At 40.9% G+C, this 19,239-nt stretch overlaps 1 protein-coding gene across 1 annotated transcript in view; it reads right to left on the bottom strand.

The window, feature by feature from the left end:
- Positions 1-16,282: 16,282 nt before the first annotated feature.
- lgr4 (leucine-rich repeat containing G protein-coupled receptor 4) overlaps positions 16,283-19,239 on the bottom strand; it is a 140,793-nt gene continuing 137,836 nt past the window's right edge. The window contains exon 17 of the mRNA XM_060839090.1: positions 16,283-18,500. Coding sequence (XP_060695073.1) covers positions 17,224-18,500 — 1,277 coding nt within the window. The 3' untranslated portion in view covers positions 16,283-17,223. The remainder of the gene's footprint in view (positions 18,501-19,239) is intronic.

The raw sequence follows: 19,239 nt of genomic DNA on the forward strand, positions 1-19,239 counted from the left end.
GTATATGAAGAAATACCTTTTCATCCAGAGGTTGGTGGGAATGTAGAACTCACTGCCTGCAAGAATGGTCAGCACAGAAACTCTTAACATTTGAGAATTATTAAGATGTTCACTTGCAGTTTCAAGGCATACAAGGTAGTGGTCCAAGTACGGTACTGGAAATGGAATTAGAATAGTTGAATAGCTGTCTTTGATCAACACAGATTCAATAGCCAAAGGACCTTTTCTTTGTGCTGTAGACCTCTATGAATTTATAATCTCTCTCCTCTCAGCCTTCTCCAATTTATCTTCATAACTGAAGTTCCTCATTACTGAAACTGTTGTAATGAATCTCATCTGTATCCTCTCAAATGCCTTCACATCCTTTCCAAAAATGTGGCACCCAGAACTGGATGTATTATGACCAGGTATGGAGAGTTGAATTCATTTTCTCCGTTGAACCTCCTAATATGGTTGCAAATATTTATATCCTTTCGGCATGATGCTACACCTTTTTCTAATTTAGGATTGAGAAGGCAGAGTCATACTGTGCAGAAACAGACCCATTGGTTCAACCAGTCTATCCTGACCATAACCTATTGTAAAGTATTCTCACCTGCCTGCATGTGGCCCATATCCTTCTAAATTTTTTCTATTTATGTACTTAGCCAAATGCCTTTAAAACGTAACTGTACCTACATCCACCACTTCCTTTGGAAGTTCATTCCACATATGAGTAAAAAAGTTGCCCATCATCCTTTTTAAACCTTGCTCCTGCAGAAATTACTTCATTCAGAGGTTGTTGAATCTGTGAAATTCTCTGCACCAGAGGATTGTGGATGTTCCATTCATGAATGTATTCAAGATCAAGGTTAATTGATTTTGTACACATTAAGAACATCGGGGAATATAAGGATTGTCATAAAGTTTGACCTTTTTTGTTGTATTTTTAATTATGGACTGATATGAGAAAAGGACTCTTTCAAAACCAAGGTTTGCTGAAGGACTATTGTGTGATTTGAAAACAAGTAACCTAATACTCATTGGAAGCAAGGTTTACACAGCTGTTGTTTCAAGCAGTAGTCGGAGAATGTGCAGATGAGCTGGAACCATGCATGTGCAAAACAGAGATTCAACCAGCAACAAGCAGTTGGTTGGTCTGTGAATTAATGACCAGTTACTGATGACAAAGGCCTTCTGACTGCCAACAATGTTATGATTGGTTCTCAGTTAACTGAACAGCTTTGAACTGTGAAAAAATAGTGTGAAGTCACAAGATCTCAACAAGCTCAGGAGCTTTCTCTATTCTCTGCAGTGAATGAAAAAAGTTTATTTTCCCTTAAGCAGTTGTTGGTAACTGCAACATTTTAATACATCTGAGGCATTTACAAGTGTGAAGCATTACCCTGTGCCTCCTGCAAATGAGAAAAAAATCTGGAGAAGGAAGACTGAGAAGCAGTGATCTGATCAGCATAAGAACCATTTCAGATTCTGTGAACGTGAAACCCTGAACTGCTCTCCTAGTTTGTTCCTTCTACCAGTAACATCTATATTTCTTTCCTGTCTGTGCAAGTATGTAAGGAGGAGATTATATGGAGATGAATGTTTTAATTTGAATTACAAACACTTTTCTATTATAAATGGAAGCATTCAATAGTCTCCTTTCATTAAAAAGATATGAAGGTAATGCTTTTACTTGTTCTTTGATAATATCTGGGTATCGTGAACAAAGCCAACATTTGTTGTTCATCTCCACTTGCCTTTACATTAAATGCCCTCTCGTCCATTTTTCAGGCACTTAGGAATCCATCACACCGCTGTGTGCTTGGAATTATATGTAGGTCAGACAAAGATGGCAGATTTCCCTCTCTAAAGAATATCAGTGAACCAAATAGGTTTTTATAATAATGATACTGAGACTGGCTTTGTATTCCACTGTTATTAATTGAATTTTATAGAGGATTTGACTGCATGTCTCGAAGAACATTATCCTGGGTCTCTGAATTATTAACCCAGAGACATTACCACTGTCTAACTAACTTGCTTACCCCACTTATACATATGCAAACATTAGACCCAGTAGACAGAGGTTTAACAGACTAATACTCTATTGCAGCATCCATATATCCACTGTCGGCATTCAAATAAATCCTTCCTTCCCATAAAGTTTCATTCCATTGCCATGAAGTATAACATGCAGTTGATTGAGGTACAAGGGAGAAGCAGATCAAAAGGTTTCGTAATGCATTTTCATGCTTTTACAAGTTTGAAACTGTCAGGACGAATTAGCAGAGCTATCATAATTATATGAAATAAGCTCAGTGAAGCAGTTACATCATAAATCACTAGCATTTTGCCCAGCGGCAGAGTCAGATTAATTAGTTTCAAAAAGTAACAATGGACCAGATAATAGATATGATTCGGAAGTTGTGGCATGGAGTGCAGAATAGGCACATGATGGTCAGGACAGTGACAGTCACGGTCCATATAGGCACGAATGATGCTCAGCTCTGCCAATCTACCCATCTGTCTTGATCTAAAAACACTTATGCTGCTCCCTCTCCAGATGTCTGAGACCCTGAACAGGAAAAGAAATAATCTCCAGTTAAATGTCAGCAGAAGAGCCACCTTCTTTACTTCAAGCCGTGCAAAATGAGACAGCTTCTTAGTTCTCTCTTCAACACAAACGTTGCTTCCTACCTCACATTACTCACTATCTCTTACTAAACTATCATTTGGCTTCTTCTAGTCTGTACTGAAACTCATATCCACGCTTTGCCAATTTTAGGACTTGGTTCATTCAACACTTTCATCCTCACCTGATTTGCCCCACAATTGGCAACTTTGTTTTGAATTTGGAAATCATCCTGTTGAAGGCTCTGGCTAAACTTCAGTCCTTTCAAGATTGCTTTTGAATCTGCTTCGATCAAACATTCATACCCCCCTCCCTTGGCTCAATAGCTGCCTTTTTCATTATATCTCTTGTGAAATGCCTTGGAGCATTTTTCTACATTAAAGGTATATAAATGCACGTTACTGTTTCTGCTACTCTTGGTGTAAAAAGTGAGGTCTGCAGATGCTGGGGATCAGAGCTGAAAATGTGTTGCTGGTTAAAGCACAGCAGGTTAGGCAGCATCCAAGGAACAGGAAATTCGACGTTTCGGGCCACAGCCCTTCATCAGGATGAAGGGCTGTGGCCCGAAACGTCGAATTTCCTGTTCCTTGGATGCTGCCTAACCTGCTGTGCTTTAACCAGCAACACATTTTCAGCTCTGCTACTCTTGGTCTCTAATAAATACTACATATTCTAAATTCACAGGTGTACACTTTGAATCATGTTCATCATTTTCATTCTTTTTAGGGCAAAGGGACTTGCTGTGTCCATTAAATAGGCCCCATGCTCCCTTCACTACGTTCCACTGAAACTTTCTCAGTTGGTGTTCAGAATCATTGAAATCATCTTATGTCCCTCATTTAAAATGTCAGGCACCTTCTTTGGGTGCTGTGTCATCGTTATTTTACCAAGTATTAAAATACAAATTTGGGAGTGTTTTTCACAGCCTTGGGATATCCCAGAGTGCATTGCCACCAATGAGGTACATTCCAAATGGAGTCACGGCTGCAACATAAATTTGCATACAAGAAAGCCCCTCAAGCAACATGCTAGTAAGCAGATAATCTTTACTTTTATAAAGGTGTTGGCCAAGGTGATGATTTGGAAGTAGTACAGTAAGAAACTGCCTTAGTTCCTTTATAAGGTCTGTGGAATCATTATCGTTTATTTTAGGAAAATTACATTTCAAGAACTGCACAATTGTAAAGGGGTCAAATGTATTTTCGTAAAGAAGAAATGCTGGTTTATGTAAATTGATGACCTTTGATCCAGAAAGATCAAAATGCTGCAATATTCTAGATGTGATCTCACCAACATCCTGAACAGTTGTAGAAAAACTGTCCTGATTTGTACATCATGCAACAATCCAGGGAAGGTAGTGGTGTAGTGCTAATGTCACTGGACTAGCAATCCAGAACTCCAGATCAATACTTTGGAACATGGGCTTGAACCCCACAATGACTGATGGTACAATCTAAATTCCATAAAACAAAATTCTGGAGTAAAGAGCTAGTCAAATGATGACCATCATTGATCATTCTTAAAAACCCAACCGGCTCATTAATATCATTTCATTCCTTTAGGGATAGAAATCTATTATTCTTCTCTGATTTATATGTCACTGCAGAGCCACATCTTTGAGGCTGACTCCTATTTGTCAGTGACCAATGGGTCAAAGTGGGGACACCAGTGACCAGCGGGTCAAAGTAGGGACACCAGTGACCAGCAGTCAAAGCTGGGATATTAGTGACCAGCGGTGACACTAGTAACCAGTGGCCGAAATGGGGATGCCAATGACCAGTGGCCCGAAGTGGGCACACAGGTGACCAAAGCGAGGACACCAGTGACCCAAAGCAGGGATGCCAGTGACCAGTGACCCAAAGCGGGGATACCAGTGACCAGCAGGCCAAAGCAGGGTCACCAGTGACCCAAAGCAGGGATGCCAGTGATCAGTGACTCAAAGTGGGCTCACCAGTGACCAAAGCGAGGATACCAGTGACCAGGCCAAAGCGAGGACAAGAGTGACCAGCAGGCCAAAGCGGGGTCACCAGTGACTCAAAGCAACGACACCATTGATACATATTGGAAGTAGTTGAGGCTCCAGCATGGATTCCTTTGGTACCATCAGTTTGCTTATATTAATTTATTTTCCTGATGCAACTCCTCATCAAAAAGGCAGTAGTTCTGAAATACAACAGGTCTCCAAACTTGTCTTGAAATGTGAGCCTTGCTTAGCTTAGTCTTGAGTGGTATTGGAGGACATGAACTTCTCACACAGCAATTGAAGATAATACCAAACTGACATGCTTCCACTTGGTGCATGAGTGTTTTCCGTCCTATCTATTAGTCTGTCAGAACAGATATCTTTCAATGTGAGGAATGTTTTCATTAATGATTTCAAATGATGTAACTTATGCATTTTATTGATCGCAAACACAATGCACATGCAATAGATTTAAAATGTGTGTGCTGATTTGTGCTACGCAAGTACGAAGCAATGACCATCTTCCCTTGATATTCGAAGGCACTCCCTCATCAACAGCTTGGGGATTGCAACTGGATGGAAACTCGACTAGTGGTTACATGAGCAGATCAGAGGCTGGGTTATCTGTGGTGAGTAACTTACCTCCTGATCCCCCAAAATATTTCCAACATCCAGAAGTCACAAGTCAGAAGTGTGGATGCTCACCATTTGCTTAGATTAGTGTAGCCCCAACAACATTCAAGTTGCTCAACAAAACAATAAAGTAGCCCACTTGATTAGCACTGCATCGATCATCTTAAGCATTTAGAGTCTCCAATATTGGCATACAGGAGCAACAGTCTGCAGCATCTGCTAGAAGCAGTAACTTGCCATCACTCTGCTAAAGCCAAATATGTAATCATGTGTGTCTATGCGTGCCACGGGAGGCAACAGCCAAGTAGTATTATTGCTGGACTGTTAACTCAGAGACCTAGATAATGTTCTGGGGAACCCAGGCTCAAATCCTGCCATGGCAGATGATGGAATTAAGAGTCGAATGATGACCAATCCATTGCCGATTTGGGGAAAAACCCATCTGTTCAGAAGGAAATCTGGCCTACATATGACTCCACATCCGCAATAATGTGGTTGACTCATAACTGCCCTCTGGGCAATTAGGGATGGGCAATAAAGGCTGCCCAGCCAGTGATGCCCTTGTCTTGTGAATGAATAAAGAGAAAAAAGTCATGGTAACATGAGATTAGAACATACAGTGACCTAAAGATCATGAAGTAGGAATTCTTTATTCCATTGACTTTGGATCATAAAGAGAAACTATGGCTAAGCAAAGGAATGAAGCTTGTGGTTTATATTAGATTGAGGAATCCTTTGTCAGACCCTTCTTCCCATAAACCTTCTATCACCGAAGGCGAGGGTCTGTTTGGCTGCTTGTGCTGCTTTCCCTCAACATTATCACATGAAGCTTGAGATCCTGTGGCCTCTCTCACTGACACCACAGGGTCTCAAAAGTTCTGTTACACATCTCCATCGTTGAAACTTCCTGTCCCAGCAATTACACATAGCATAGTGACCATTTAGAGTCATAGAGATGTATGATATTTGTATCATCGATAGACATAGGTGAGGTGATAGAAGACTGGAGGTTGGCAAACTTGGTGCAACTGTTTAAGAAGGGTGGTAAATACAAGCCAGGGAACTATAGACCGGTGAGCCTGAGCTCAGTGGTGGGCAGGTTGTTGGAAGGAATCCTGAGGGACATGATGTACCTGTATTTGGAAAGACAGGGACTGATTAGGGATAGTCAACATGGCTTTGTGCATGGGAAATCATGTGTCACAAACTTGATTGAGTTTTTTGAAGAAGTAACAAAGAAGATTGATGAGGGCAGAGCAGTAGATGTGATCTATATGGACTTCAGTAAGGCGTTCGACATGTTTCCCATGGGACACTGATTAGCAAGGTTAGATCACATGGAATACAGGGAGAATTAGCCATTTGGATACAGAATTGGCTCAAAGGTAGAAGACAGAGGGTGGTGGTGGTGGTGGTTTGTTTTTCAGACTGGAGGCCTGTGACCAGTGGAGTGCCACAAGGAAGCAGTTGTGTGATCAGTCGGTTGACAGGGTTGTTAAGAAGGCATACAGTGTTTTAGCTTTTATTAATAGAGGGATCGAGTTCCGAAACCATGAGGTTATGCTACAGCTGTACAAAACTCTGGTGCGGCTGCACTTGGAGTATTGTACAGTTCTGGTCACCGCATTATAAGAAGGACGTGGATGCTTTGGAAAGGGTGCAGAGGAGATTTATTAGGATGTTACCTGGTATGGAGGGAAAGTCTTACGAGGAAAGGCTGAGGGACTTGAGGCTGTTTTCGTTAGAGAGAAGAAGGTTGAGAGGTGACTTAATAGAGACATACAAGATAATCAGAGGGTGAGATAGGGTGGATAGGGAGAGCCTTTTTCGAAGTATGGTGACGGCGAGCACAAGGGGGAATAGCTCTAAATTGAGGGGTGATAGATATAGGACAGATGTCAGAGGTAGTTTCTTTACTCAGTAGTAAGGGTATGGAATGCTTTGCTTGCAAAGGTAGTAGATTTGCCAACTTTTAAGTACATTTAAGTCTTCATTGGACAAGCATACGGACATACATGGAACAGTGTAGGTTAGATGGGCTTCAGATTGGTGAGACAGGTCGGCGCAACATCAAGGGCCGAAGGGCCTCTACTGCACTGTAATGTTCTATATGTTCTAAGTGTGGCCTGATGGCTAAAATGTTTGAGTCCACATTAATGTCTGCATGCCGTTCCTGTATCACCAATTTGGGGAAATAGTAATGGTTGTGGCGATACCCAGCATTGGTAGTGTGAAGGGATCCATGCTCTGGGTCAGATCATCCTTGACCCATCAGTACTTGAACAATCATATCATTGGCAGCACTCATTGCTTCAGCTTGCCAGCAGATCCTCCCTGTACCATCCACAAGGGCCTCCTTATGTTGGATGATCCCTGGATTCACAGGCCACTTCAGAATTCGACATTGCTATTCGGGTCCACTCCATTCAAGCCTTCACACACAGAAAATCACCTGAGGATGGAATCAAACCCTGGTCCCTGGTGTTGTGAGGCAGCAGTGCTGACCACTGAGCTACTGTACTATTAGTTCAACAACATAAACATGATTCACCTGCATTGAGCCACCTAACAATTCTATATAGTTCAGGGTCCCACACATCTTGTATCTCAGTCCAATCCCTGATATTCCAACTTTGGAGGAATATCCTTGTGCCGATTAGAAGATCAGCCCTGTCAGCCTACTAATAAATCATGTTTTCCTTGCTCAGTGGCTCTTGCTGTCTGTCCTCTTGGACACCATTTGAAATGTATGGGTTAACCTCGTGATGCTCAGGAATCCACTTATTGACCTGGCCATTCCCATCAAAAGGCATAGTAAGACTCAGGAGATGTTCCATAGGGAGATCTGTTTCTCATTCAAGTGTGGAGAATAGACTGTGGATAAGTGTGAGATGCCATTAGAAGCATAAAGCAGTTCCAGAGGGTAACCAGGCCACTGCTGTTCATTCAATTGTACACTTAAATAGTTTGCAGTAGATGAAGGAGGTAGTTCAGTACTTATCAATGCCATAGAGAAGACAAAACCTCTAGGAAATTTCTGTCAAATTTTCATCCCTGATAACAAAATCCATCATGGCACACTCAAATGAACAAGCCAATTATAATCTAACACTTCCGCTATAATTGAGACATTTTGGTCATGAGTGGACGTGGCCTGTGCAAACCTGAGAGAGACATCCAGGTGTATGAAAAGATGCTCAATTCCATTACTACTGGGGTGAGGGATCATGAAATCCATTGCAAGAGTCTCTGGATGTGTCATGGGACCACAGATTTGATCTAGAATCAAACTGTATGGGTTCAACAACCCATTGCTACGAGTCTCTAAGCTTTCCTCGTAACTTTTCATAATCATTCCTTCAGCATTCTCGGATTTCCTCAGCTCATTCTGGAGTGGGGAATCAAGGCATAGCTATGCACAAGCCTCCTATAGTAATCAGCTGAACAAAGAAACCTACCAAGTTCCTTCCCCGTCTTAGACTAGGGCTACTCCTCTCCTGCTCAGGTTTTCTCACCTTCAGGAGAAATTCCTTCCTTCGTAATAAAATGCCCAAGGTAAATTTAACCAGCAAAATTGGCACATTTCTGCTTTAATTTTCAAATTTAACAGTAACAAGTGAGCTGAGATGGTGTCTAATCTTGCAAGGATTTCCTCGAATGTGGAGCTGAATATATGTCTGTTTGGTTACACGAGGAAGAACTGGCAATTAAGGCCAACAAATGTCTATCACATGCATGAAAGTGGCAGGGGCATGACAGAATCCAAAAGGCATCCTTGAGTATTCACAAAATTCCTCTGTACCCATTCAGAATGCTGTCTGCTCAATGCCTTTTTCAGCAATCGGTAGCAGGTTATAACTATAGGCCAAATTGAGATTGCAGGAACTCATTGGACCTTTGTGGATTTAAAGTGTGGTGTTGGAAAAGCCTGTCAGGCAGCATCCAAGGAGCAGGAGAGTCGATATGCTCAAAACATCAACTCTCCTACCCCTTGGATGCTGCCGGACTAGCTATGCTTTTCCAGCACAACACTTTTTGACTCTGATCTCCAGTATCTGCAGTCCTGAGCTTTTCCTTTGAGGATTTGCAATGTTTTACCAATCCTAGGTGGATGGTAAACATCCTTTTGCATCTTTGCACTGAAGGTGGGATCCAGCAGGACGATGTGATCAAATAACTTCACTATGTTTACTGAAACTAGGCCCACCCCTTCAGCTTACCTGTCACACAAATGCTCTGTCGTTGCAGGCTCGGGCTACTGCTGTTGTCAGTACCCCAAATTCCACTGGGGATATTTTTTGCAACATTTATTCCAGTAAGCCCATTGGGAAAAGTTACAAATGTTTATTTGCGGACACTTCCTGCTCACTCACATTGAGCATAACTATCTGCATGACCAAATTGAATTGTCAAATCATTGGATGTTTCCAGTCTTTCTAGCCACCTACTCATTGGCAAATAGAACATCCAACCAGAAGTTCTGCCTCCTTTCCTCTGTAGCTTCATTGGAATGCACACAGAAAGCCTTTGCCTGGGTTTGGCCTTTGGTCTGATTCCATTTGACGAGACTTGAGCCTCCAATGATCCCAGAGAAACTTCAGCCTTCTTCACAGACCTTGCCACTCCTCCATCATCTGCTTCATCTTGAACCTTCATTTGAACCTTATCCAACATGACTTTTTAGATTTAGATTAGATTAGATTACTTACAGTGTGGAAACAGGCCCTTCGGCCCAACAAGTCCACACCGACCCGCTGAAGCACAACCCACCCACACCCGTTCCCCTACATTTACCCCTTTGCCTAACACTACGAGCAATTTAGCATGACCAATTCACCTAACCTGTGGGAGGAAACTGGAGCACCCGGAGGAAACCCATGCAGACACGGGGACAATGTGCAAACTTCACAGTCAGTCGCCTGAGGCAGGAATTGAACCCGGGTCTCTGGCGCTGAGAGGCAGCAGTGCTAACCACTGTGCCACCGTGCCCCCCACTTGATGTTGATGCAGTTTAATCTTGCCAGCTTTGCCAGAAATGTAACATGATTTCAACATGGACAGCCCAAAGATCATGAAGCAATGATTCTTTATTCCATAAAATCATTCTTTAGTCATAAAATCACTACAAAGATAACAAGAAATTAAGGCTAAACAAGCAAATATTTATAATATTTACCAGGAATGAAGTTTCAAGTTTACATTGGACTGAAAAATCCAGTGCCCATCTGGTCCTTCTTCCTAAGAAGCCACCCTCCTTCAAAGGCATCTTTTCCTCCAGCAAGGATCTGTTCGACTGATCCAGCTGCTCTCCTTCACCATCTCCTGCTATTGGAAACCCCAGTACAACTACTTGAGTGGCCTGCTCAGTGAACTCCCTCATCATCGCCACTTACTATGGGAGGTTCTGAGCTTTTCGTTTAAGCAAAAGACTACCAATGAGGAAAGAAAACTCCACAAAATATGATCTATTAAGCCAGACTTCATTATCATTATGGGATCAGCCTTGTCCAAGAGTCAGATCAGCTGGGATCATTGTTCCTGTTAGTTCTCCAATTCATTTGCCCTTCTGCCCAGCAACTGTATTCTCTCACTTTCATGACGACTGGTTCAAAAATTTGGAAGTCTTTTCACAACAGCATGGCAGAGCTATCTACACAGTATAGGTACAATGGTTCAAGAAGGCAGTCCACCAGCTTCTCACCAACATTTAGGAAGAATTAAATGCTGGATGCATCAATGCCGAGTGAATAAAAGCTGCATTATCACAAGTATGCTTTCTTTCATCACTTTCTTGAACATATGATGCCTATTTAGTGAACCTAAACATGAAATCAAAAACAGAAGCTTTTGAATTTCAAGTGCACTGACATTTCTTGAACTTTCAAATAGAATTTTTTTTTACAAGAGAAATCTGATGCTTCTTTTTCAGGCTGTGTGTCTGCTTCTCATCAGGTGATTTTAAAAAAAATATAAATTGTGTTACCACAGATATCCTGTCAAGCCTTCTTTGTGACACAGCAAAACATTCACATTTCATCCTGTCTCATTGGTTGGGCTCACAATGAAGCAAGCGCAATGAATCCTTTCTTTAAATTTAATTATAGCTGAAGGATCTTTCTTTTACTTAAGAGTACTGGGTTTTAATGATCCCTGCCAAAACTACAGAAAAGATCTGAAAGATCAAGATAGCTTTTCTCTCTCTTTATCTTCACAAAAGTAGTAGATAATATTGTCTCTTCAACATTTGGAATAAGTACCTCAAAACCAAGCCAATTGCCAGGACAGAATGCACAATCTGGCAACATGAATCACACTGGATTGACAAACATAACCAAGATTTCTAATGTTGAAAAATCCAAACACCTTTGCTGCATTATGGGTTGTTAAACTACAATGTTTCTGAAAAAAACAATAAAATAAATCTCCATTCCTAAAGTTAGTTTGGTTCTGCATGAGTGTCGTTTCAGAACTCATCAGCAGAGAAAAAGAGTTAAGGTGCACGTCAAAATACTCAGAGGTGTGCTTCCAATAAAATCTTTGTCCTGAGGCAGTTTTGTCACGTTGTCATCTCTAGTAACCAATGGCTTAGAAATATCAATTGCTGTCCTGGATCTTTGTCTGATTGATCTGTTGAAGGAGGAGAAGACAATACAAATTACCCACAGGATTGGGGCACATGCTACATGTGTGACTGCCAACAGGTGATGGTGACACAGCTGCTGGCAAACAAAAAGCAGTGGAAGGTAAGGGATGCCTAATGACAAAATGATCCTGGCTTGAGGAACCGTCTCTATGAGAGATGGGATGGGACTGATGGGAAGGAATGGACATGGCAGGAGTGGGATGGGAGAGGCATGGGAAAGGCAGATATGATGATGGAATTGGTCAAGTGTGGGAAAATCTTTGGGATAATTATTTGACCCAGCTTATTTCAAAAGTGACTCTTTCTGCTAAATGTAAGGAAATCACGAGATTTGAAGTAATGGAAAGAATTTTCCCAATTTGTTGTGGTGTTTTCAAGCGAGATTCATTGCACTTGATTCAGCATGGCCCATGTTGGCTTTTTTCATACAATCTTCTGTTTTACATCTTATTGATCTTGCAGTCGGTCTTTTTGGCACCAGCCTTACGTGCAGGGGAAGCAGAAGTGCTGGTTGCAGCCAGGAGTTTCACCATTCACACCACTGGCCCCATATTTAAACCTCCGTTCCACAGCACTTCAGGTGGTACAAACAAGGAATTAACCTTCACGCTGGGGTTTCAGCATTGGTCCCAAGGTAATGGCCCATAAAAGTGAGTCACCTCCATGCTTTACACACAGGTGTTTCAAGATGCCTGGGCTTGGGTGGAGGGGAGGGTCACCTTCTCATGAATGACCAGCAAAGGAGGCCAGATCACCAAACTCAGCCAGTTTGGACCCAGCTAAGAGCCTGGGTCAGTGCAGTGACTGGGATTAAAAGAAATACCCAGCAGTGCAAAGATAAGGCTAGTGTTGGAGCTTATGTACTCTGCATACGTAAGTGCCATCACTTTCTCTTGGCTACCTCACAATCAGGGTCACCTTACCTGCATCCGTCCAAGACTCACAGACTTTAACTCTATCATATGTAGTACATCCTCTCAACCACCTTTCTTTCAATCTCTTTCTTACTGTCACTCTGTGCTTCCTACTCACTGGGGACATCTCACTACTCCTTCTGGACCTTCATCACCACTAACTGCTCTTTTGTTATATTCAAAGCCCTCCATGTCTCAGTGTAGGTAACACTGGCCCAACCTTGATAGTAACGTCTCCACAGACTGGCCTACCTGTAATCCCCCAACTGATTGGTCAGTACTGCAAGTCAAGTGCCATTGTCCAATCGGTGAACTGTAAGGACACAGATCCCCAGACTTTGGTCAGACCAACCCCCTGGACTAAGCTTCAATGATCACCATAACTGACCATGTTCCCATTTTACTTTCAGGCATGATCATTTGGTTGAAGCCCATGCAGTAAATTTGCCATATGATCTACTGACCCATGCTGAAGGTATGACACTGACATTGCCGTCTCCCAACTCAGTATGACATGCCCATCCTGTTTAATGTACAGGGCCCCAACTGTGACAAACTGCCTGCCTCTCTCTTTGTCTCTGTACTAAACAGCAATACAACTCAGAGGCAGGTAGCCTCCAAGCAAGCATAAAGTGAGCAAGTGCTCAGAAAGCAAGCCCAAGAACCCTAAGATGCACATTATGTAGATGCATAAGATGGGTCTGTTGCTGTTGGCAAAATGACCTGGCAGAAGCATGCAAGCCAAGCGATGTCTTGACGGGCTGAAGTGGCAGTTGGTCTGAAAGCAGCCATGATGATGTTACTTGTATGAACTAAAGCTAGAAGACGAGTGTCCCTGGATTACAAAGTTACATTGAAGTGAAGAGAATTAGATGGAAGCCCAGAAAAGTGAAATGCTGCTGGGTAACCACATTGACTTTAATGTTGAGAATGCCACCATCTAGTTTGCTGGAGGAGAGAAATGGAAACTGTATAAAATGGACAAGTCTGGCCAACAATGAGATGCAAATGCATTGAAATTAGATAGCCATTGCTCATTAGTGAGATTCTGAAATCAGCATTTAAAACTTAAGCAGATAATCTGGAAGTTTATTTCTCAATATAAAGACTTTAGAAAAATATTTCACCGTATTGTGCCAACTTTCTTGCCACTGTCCACACAACTCAAAGGAGCAGGAAATCACACCCGAAGTTTTAGAAATGTTGATGGTGAATTGATAAAATACATCAGTCTTAATTCTACAGCAAGGATGATGTTAATATTTTATATCCTCCTGAGTTTCTACACAGTCAAATTCCAATCAGCACACCACCGCACAACTTTAGATCCTGATTATTTTTGTTCCCAAGTTGGGTATGCAGAGGCAAGATGATTATTTAACTGAAAATACAGCCTTTAAAATGTTCATTTGCATTCCCAGTTTTAATCTGGTGGAATGGGCTGGATTGGAAGTTAGATTGGGAACAGCTGGGTTGGCTAAAAAAGAATCATAGAATCGCTAGTGTGGAAACAGGCCATTTGGCCCAATTAGTCTATTCCGACCCTCTGATGAGTAACCCACCCAGACCCATTCCCCTACACTATTATGCTATAGTTACCTTTGACTAATACACCTAACCTTTACATCCCTGAACACTATGGGTAATTTAGCATGGCCAATTCACATAACCTGCACATCTTTCGATTTTGGGAAGAAACCAGAGCACTCAGAGGAAACCCATGCAGACACTGGAAGAAATGTACAAAATCCCACACGGACAGGTGACCAAGGCTGGAATTGAACCTAGGTGAGGCGGCAATGCTAACCACTGAGCCACCATGCTGCCCACAGTGTTCCCCTGGAAGATTGGGCAGAAAGCCTGCCTTGGGGCTCCAGCATTATGGTCAAAGATCAAAATGAAAGAAAAAGTAAAATATTCTTCCAGTCCTCACCATTCACCTCCACACACTGCCCATGTTCTATCCATGCCATCCCTTATGTCATCTCTACCCCTCCATCCTGCATATTTTTGGACTTCATCTATCATGCCAAGTTATCTGGTATCCTCAAGCATCCATGTATACACAATTAAGATTTATTATTTAAAAGTTCCACATTGAAGGTAAGCATTCATTCATAAAAACACTGATAGTTCAAGGTCTCAACACTTCTAAGTAGGTCTCTTACATATTTGATCTTTCCAAAGGGACCATGTTTACATGCCATCTTCTCAACAGATAACCCTGAACAGAACAGAGAGATCCCACCGAACAGCAACATAAAACATCAATTCCAAAACCTTATCAAGCATTGTAGGTATAATAAACCAGGTTTTAAATAAAGTTTTTTTTTTGTCAGTACTTAGCTTGTCATTGACCCAGTAATCATTTGACCCTGAAAGTTGTGTTTAACAAGCAATCATGAACTTGGACTCACCTTATAAACAAATATTCATAATACACTCATTCAGTCCCTCTTACATATGTAATTTTGGCTCTAGATGAACAAATTTCTAAAATATAGTCACATGAAAGCACAAAATAACATTTCATCTGGACCTTCTCCATTCCAATGACAATGCTTCCTAGCCTTTGACTTTCAATGTAACAATCATCTCCAATTCTAGCTGTATATTAGATTTCATTCCTGGTATTCAGTCATGAGCCATGATGATGCTCAACTTTTTTTCTTAAAATAGTCTTTCCAACCTCTACTCTGTCAAGAGTCAAAGGTCTACAACACATCTAGAGGAAATACACTTGACCCTTAGATTTCTCTGCCTTTTCATACTTTTGCTTTTTTCCCCTAAACTTAATTAAATTACGTATCTGTCACAGCCACAGTCATCTCAAGTTTTTTTAAACAACACTCCATTTCATTATTTTCCATAGCCTCTAACTTTAGACAATCAGCAAATTTGTTGAATGTGCTTCCCAAAATCAAGTTATCTATAAATTTTGAAAACATAATTGGACACACCACTGATTCCTTCAGTACATTATATCTAATTTTTTTCTAATTCAAGCTTCGATTTATTGAAGCCCTTTGCTTCCTGTCCAGTAATTTACATTCCTTTTGTTCTTTAGGAGAGAGTTTTTTTTTGAATCCCCATCCTTTCCAATAAGCTAGGATATAGAGGACTGTCTCAAAGAATACACACTGCACCACTGGTGCAAGAATGAGGTTAGTCAAACTTACTCACCACCATCTTAATGCCTTTCCTGATATGCGCACCATTCTGGGATAATTATAATCAGGAGTAGAATAAAGTGTTAGAAAAAACTGCTCTGACCACGTTCCGATTTCTGAATTTTGCCAGCCACCATTATAATCAGTCTTGCAGGAAATTCCCATCAATTTTATCATTGCAGACACTGGTGTTGCTTGGATAATATGTAGCTTTTGTTAAAACTGCTTCATTTTCACTAATTTTGTGTTATTTACTGCATGGAGGTACTAAAGAATGAGATTTTAATTTCTGCAAATTATTTTTGAGATTTTGTGATGACAAACTTCACAAAATTGAAGGCTGGAGAGGTTTTAAACTTTTACTTGTGAATAGCTTGGTTTAAAATTACAATATTAATAATCCATTCCACATTGTAAAAACTACAAAAAGTTACATTTTAATATTGATTTACAAAGATTCTGCTTTATTTTTATAACATGGTGATAATGTACATCCAAAAGTATTTACAAGACAAGAATTGTTAAAACCATGTACTGTATGTAGACCACAATCGGGTAAACAGCTACTGGTGGTCCAACTTTATTTAAGAGGTAGTTACCATTACTTAAAATGAGTACATAAAAGAATACCCCTTTATATTTTCATCCAATAATTTACAATACAAATTTGAAAATGTGTCATATGCACAGTATCTACAACCCATTCCTGAAATTTCAGTTTGGAAATAATTTTTGGCATCTTCTAACCTCCTGAGGAACTACAAGTGATGAATCCAAAGTATGGTATTCACATTTGTTTACGCTAACTGAGTGGAGCTTCTGTTTATTCTTCAATGCAGGCAAGTGTTAAGTTACTCAGCAGGGAACATGTGAAGAAACAGCAATACAATCTGGCAGTGAATTTTCCGTTAAGAGACACAACTGTAAATATAAGCCAACAGCTACTTTAAAGGACAAAAACACAGCAAAATTGCATGACTATGAGACAGAATGCACCATAAAAATAGTAGCTATTTTAAAAATAAATCTTTCTTGTCAATAAGTTTATAAACACCGTTGTTATATACCAAACACACACGCACACATAAAATTAATCGGTTTGGGCAATTCTCTTTTTGTAAGAACAGATGGCTCAAAATAAAACTGACTGAACGTGATTCCCTTTTCTTTTGACAACTGTCAGATTGAAGAAAAAGTGCTTCCCAGAATAAAAGTTCACACAAGAAAAAGTTAGATTGTTTCTAAATGTTCATACATGTACCTTCCTGGCATTAAGTCTTCTGAAATTAGTCTTTGATCCTTGGAATATTATACGCATAGTGAACCAAAGGAAATCCCCGACTTTGATAGAAGCAGGCTCTCCCACAGGCCTGTACTTGGTCGGAACTATCGGAAACAAAGGAGTCTCCCTCGTCAGCATATTCAGAATGAGCAGACTGAGTCCCACAGTCTGACCAGTAGCCGTTGGGCCGCTGGCAAGGCACCACAGCCAAGGCTGGGCAGCTATGTGACTTCACTAAGTGTTTGCATGTTGAAGGTTTTGTCAATAACAATGATTCACAACAGTCACATACAGTGAGATTACCCTGTAGGTGGGTATACACTCCGCAGTCATAGAAGAATTCCGGTGACACACAGCTGCTTTGAGCATTCACTGTAACTGCAATAGATTTGTCTTTTTGTTTTGGGCGCCATTTCAACATATTCCAGTCTTCTCTGAATCGTGGATTGAAGAAAACATACAGGACAGGGTTCAGACAAGCAGGCAATGGAAAGAAGATTAGTGTTACGGACTTCATTATTTCAGGGCTGATGGAAATTGCACTGATAAGAGGTGCAAATGAGAAAAAAGCAACAGGACAGAAGAAAATGCAGTTGGTGAAAATTAACCAGGCAACATGCTTAATCATACTTGACTGAGAATTTTCTGCAAGATCCTCTTTTTCCAAGTTGCAGTAGAGCTTTGTGTAGACAACTGCCATTATCAGGAAGGCTATTGAGTTTAGCAACACCAGAGTTACTGTATAACCCAGGGAAGGAGACTCACCAGTGGGGAAGGGCAGACAGAGTGGAGATGCTGAAAATTCTCCAATATGAAACCATGGAAGGCAAGCTATCACTGCAGCAACCAAGACAGCAAAGGCAGCAGCTATCTGAAAGTGTATCAAACGATGGCTTTTCCCTTTTTTGATTAAGTCACGTGTAGTCAGAGTCCGTTCAAAAGATGCCAGGGTAAGGAAGAAAATGGATGCTTCGGAAGAAAACATGGCGAGGAATCCAGCAACTTTGCAGCCACTTCCTGTCTCCCACCAGGCACCATATCGAGCAAACTTTCCCCAAGAAATTGAATCTAGAACAGTCAGGGTACCAGTATACATTCCCATTAAGAGATTGGCTGTTGCAATTAGACCCACAAACAGCTTTGCAGAAGACAATGGCGCACGTGATGCAAATGTTGTTACGACAACAAGTATATTGAAAATTAGTGCCACTAGAAAGATGAACCATACAGTCAGGCGAATCATCCAGCTTCCCAACAAATGTTGACATGGTTTGAATGCACCTGGTGGAGATAAAAATTAAACTCATTACCAAAGGATGCTAGGTTTGTGGAAGTGGGTTTGTTGACATACATTCGAGTAGAACCACAACTTTCAGAAAAAAAACCCTAAGTTTCTAAATTCTGATGCACTAGCATAATTATTCCATCTTGAAACTACAATGTTCGTTCTTTCATGTTCACATGATATGAAGGAAAGTATGATTACTTGGCTCCATGGAATACCAATAATTACAACAGTCAACAGGATGCTAGGACAGTCTGTTCATTTTTTGATCTTCCTGCTGGTTACCCATCATTTTGGATTATTATGATGGTTGCCCCTTGCCCATCATCATGCAGTCTATACATTTTTAAAATAGCTGTTCACGTGGCAGCAGCAATCACTATTCCTTATGCAGTTTTTAGTGACAATTACACAATCATTGAGGACCTTTTAAAAAATGCCTCAGAATGCATGAATAAATATTGGGAAAGGTAAAACTGAAAACCTTGTTAAAAAACATGAACTTGTTATTAAGAAAGACAGAAACAGAGAGGCAAAGAGAGACCCAGTGAGTGAGGTCAATGCAGCTGATGGAGCAGATTCGCTGAATACTTTTAAGAACTAAAAGATCATAAGATAGAACAGCACCAGGTCTGCTCCATCATTCAAAGAGATTGTAGCTGATCTGATTATTCTCAACTCCAACTTCCAGTCTTAACCCTATTGCATTAAAAATGTCTATCTCAACCTTGATAA

The sequence above is a fragment of the Hemiscyllium ocellatum genome, chromosome 18, assembly GCF_020745735.1.
Source record: "Hemiscyllium ocellatum isolate sHemOce1 chromosome 18, sHemOce1.pat.X.cur, whole genome shotgun sequence".
NCBI classification, from domain to species: Eukaryota; Metazoa; Chordata; class Chondrichthyes; order Orectolobiformes; family Hemiscylliidae; genus Hemiscyllium; species Hemiscyllium ocellatum.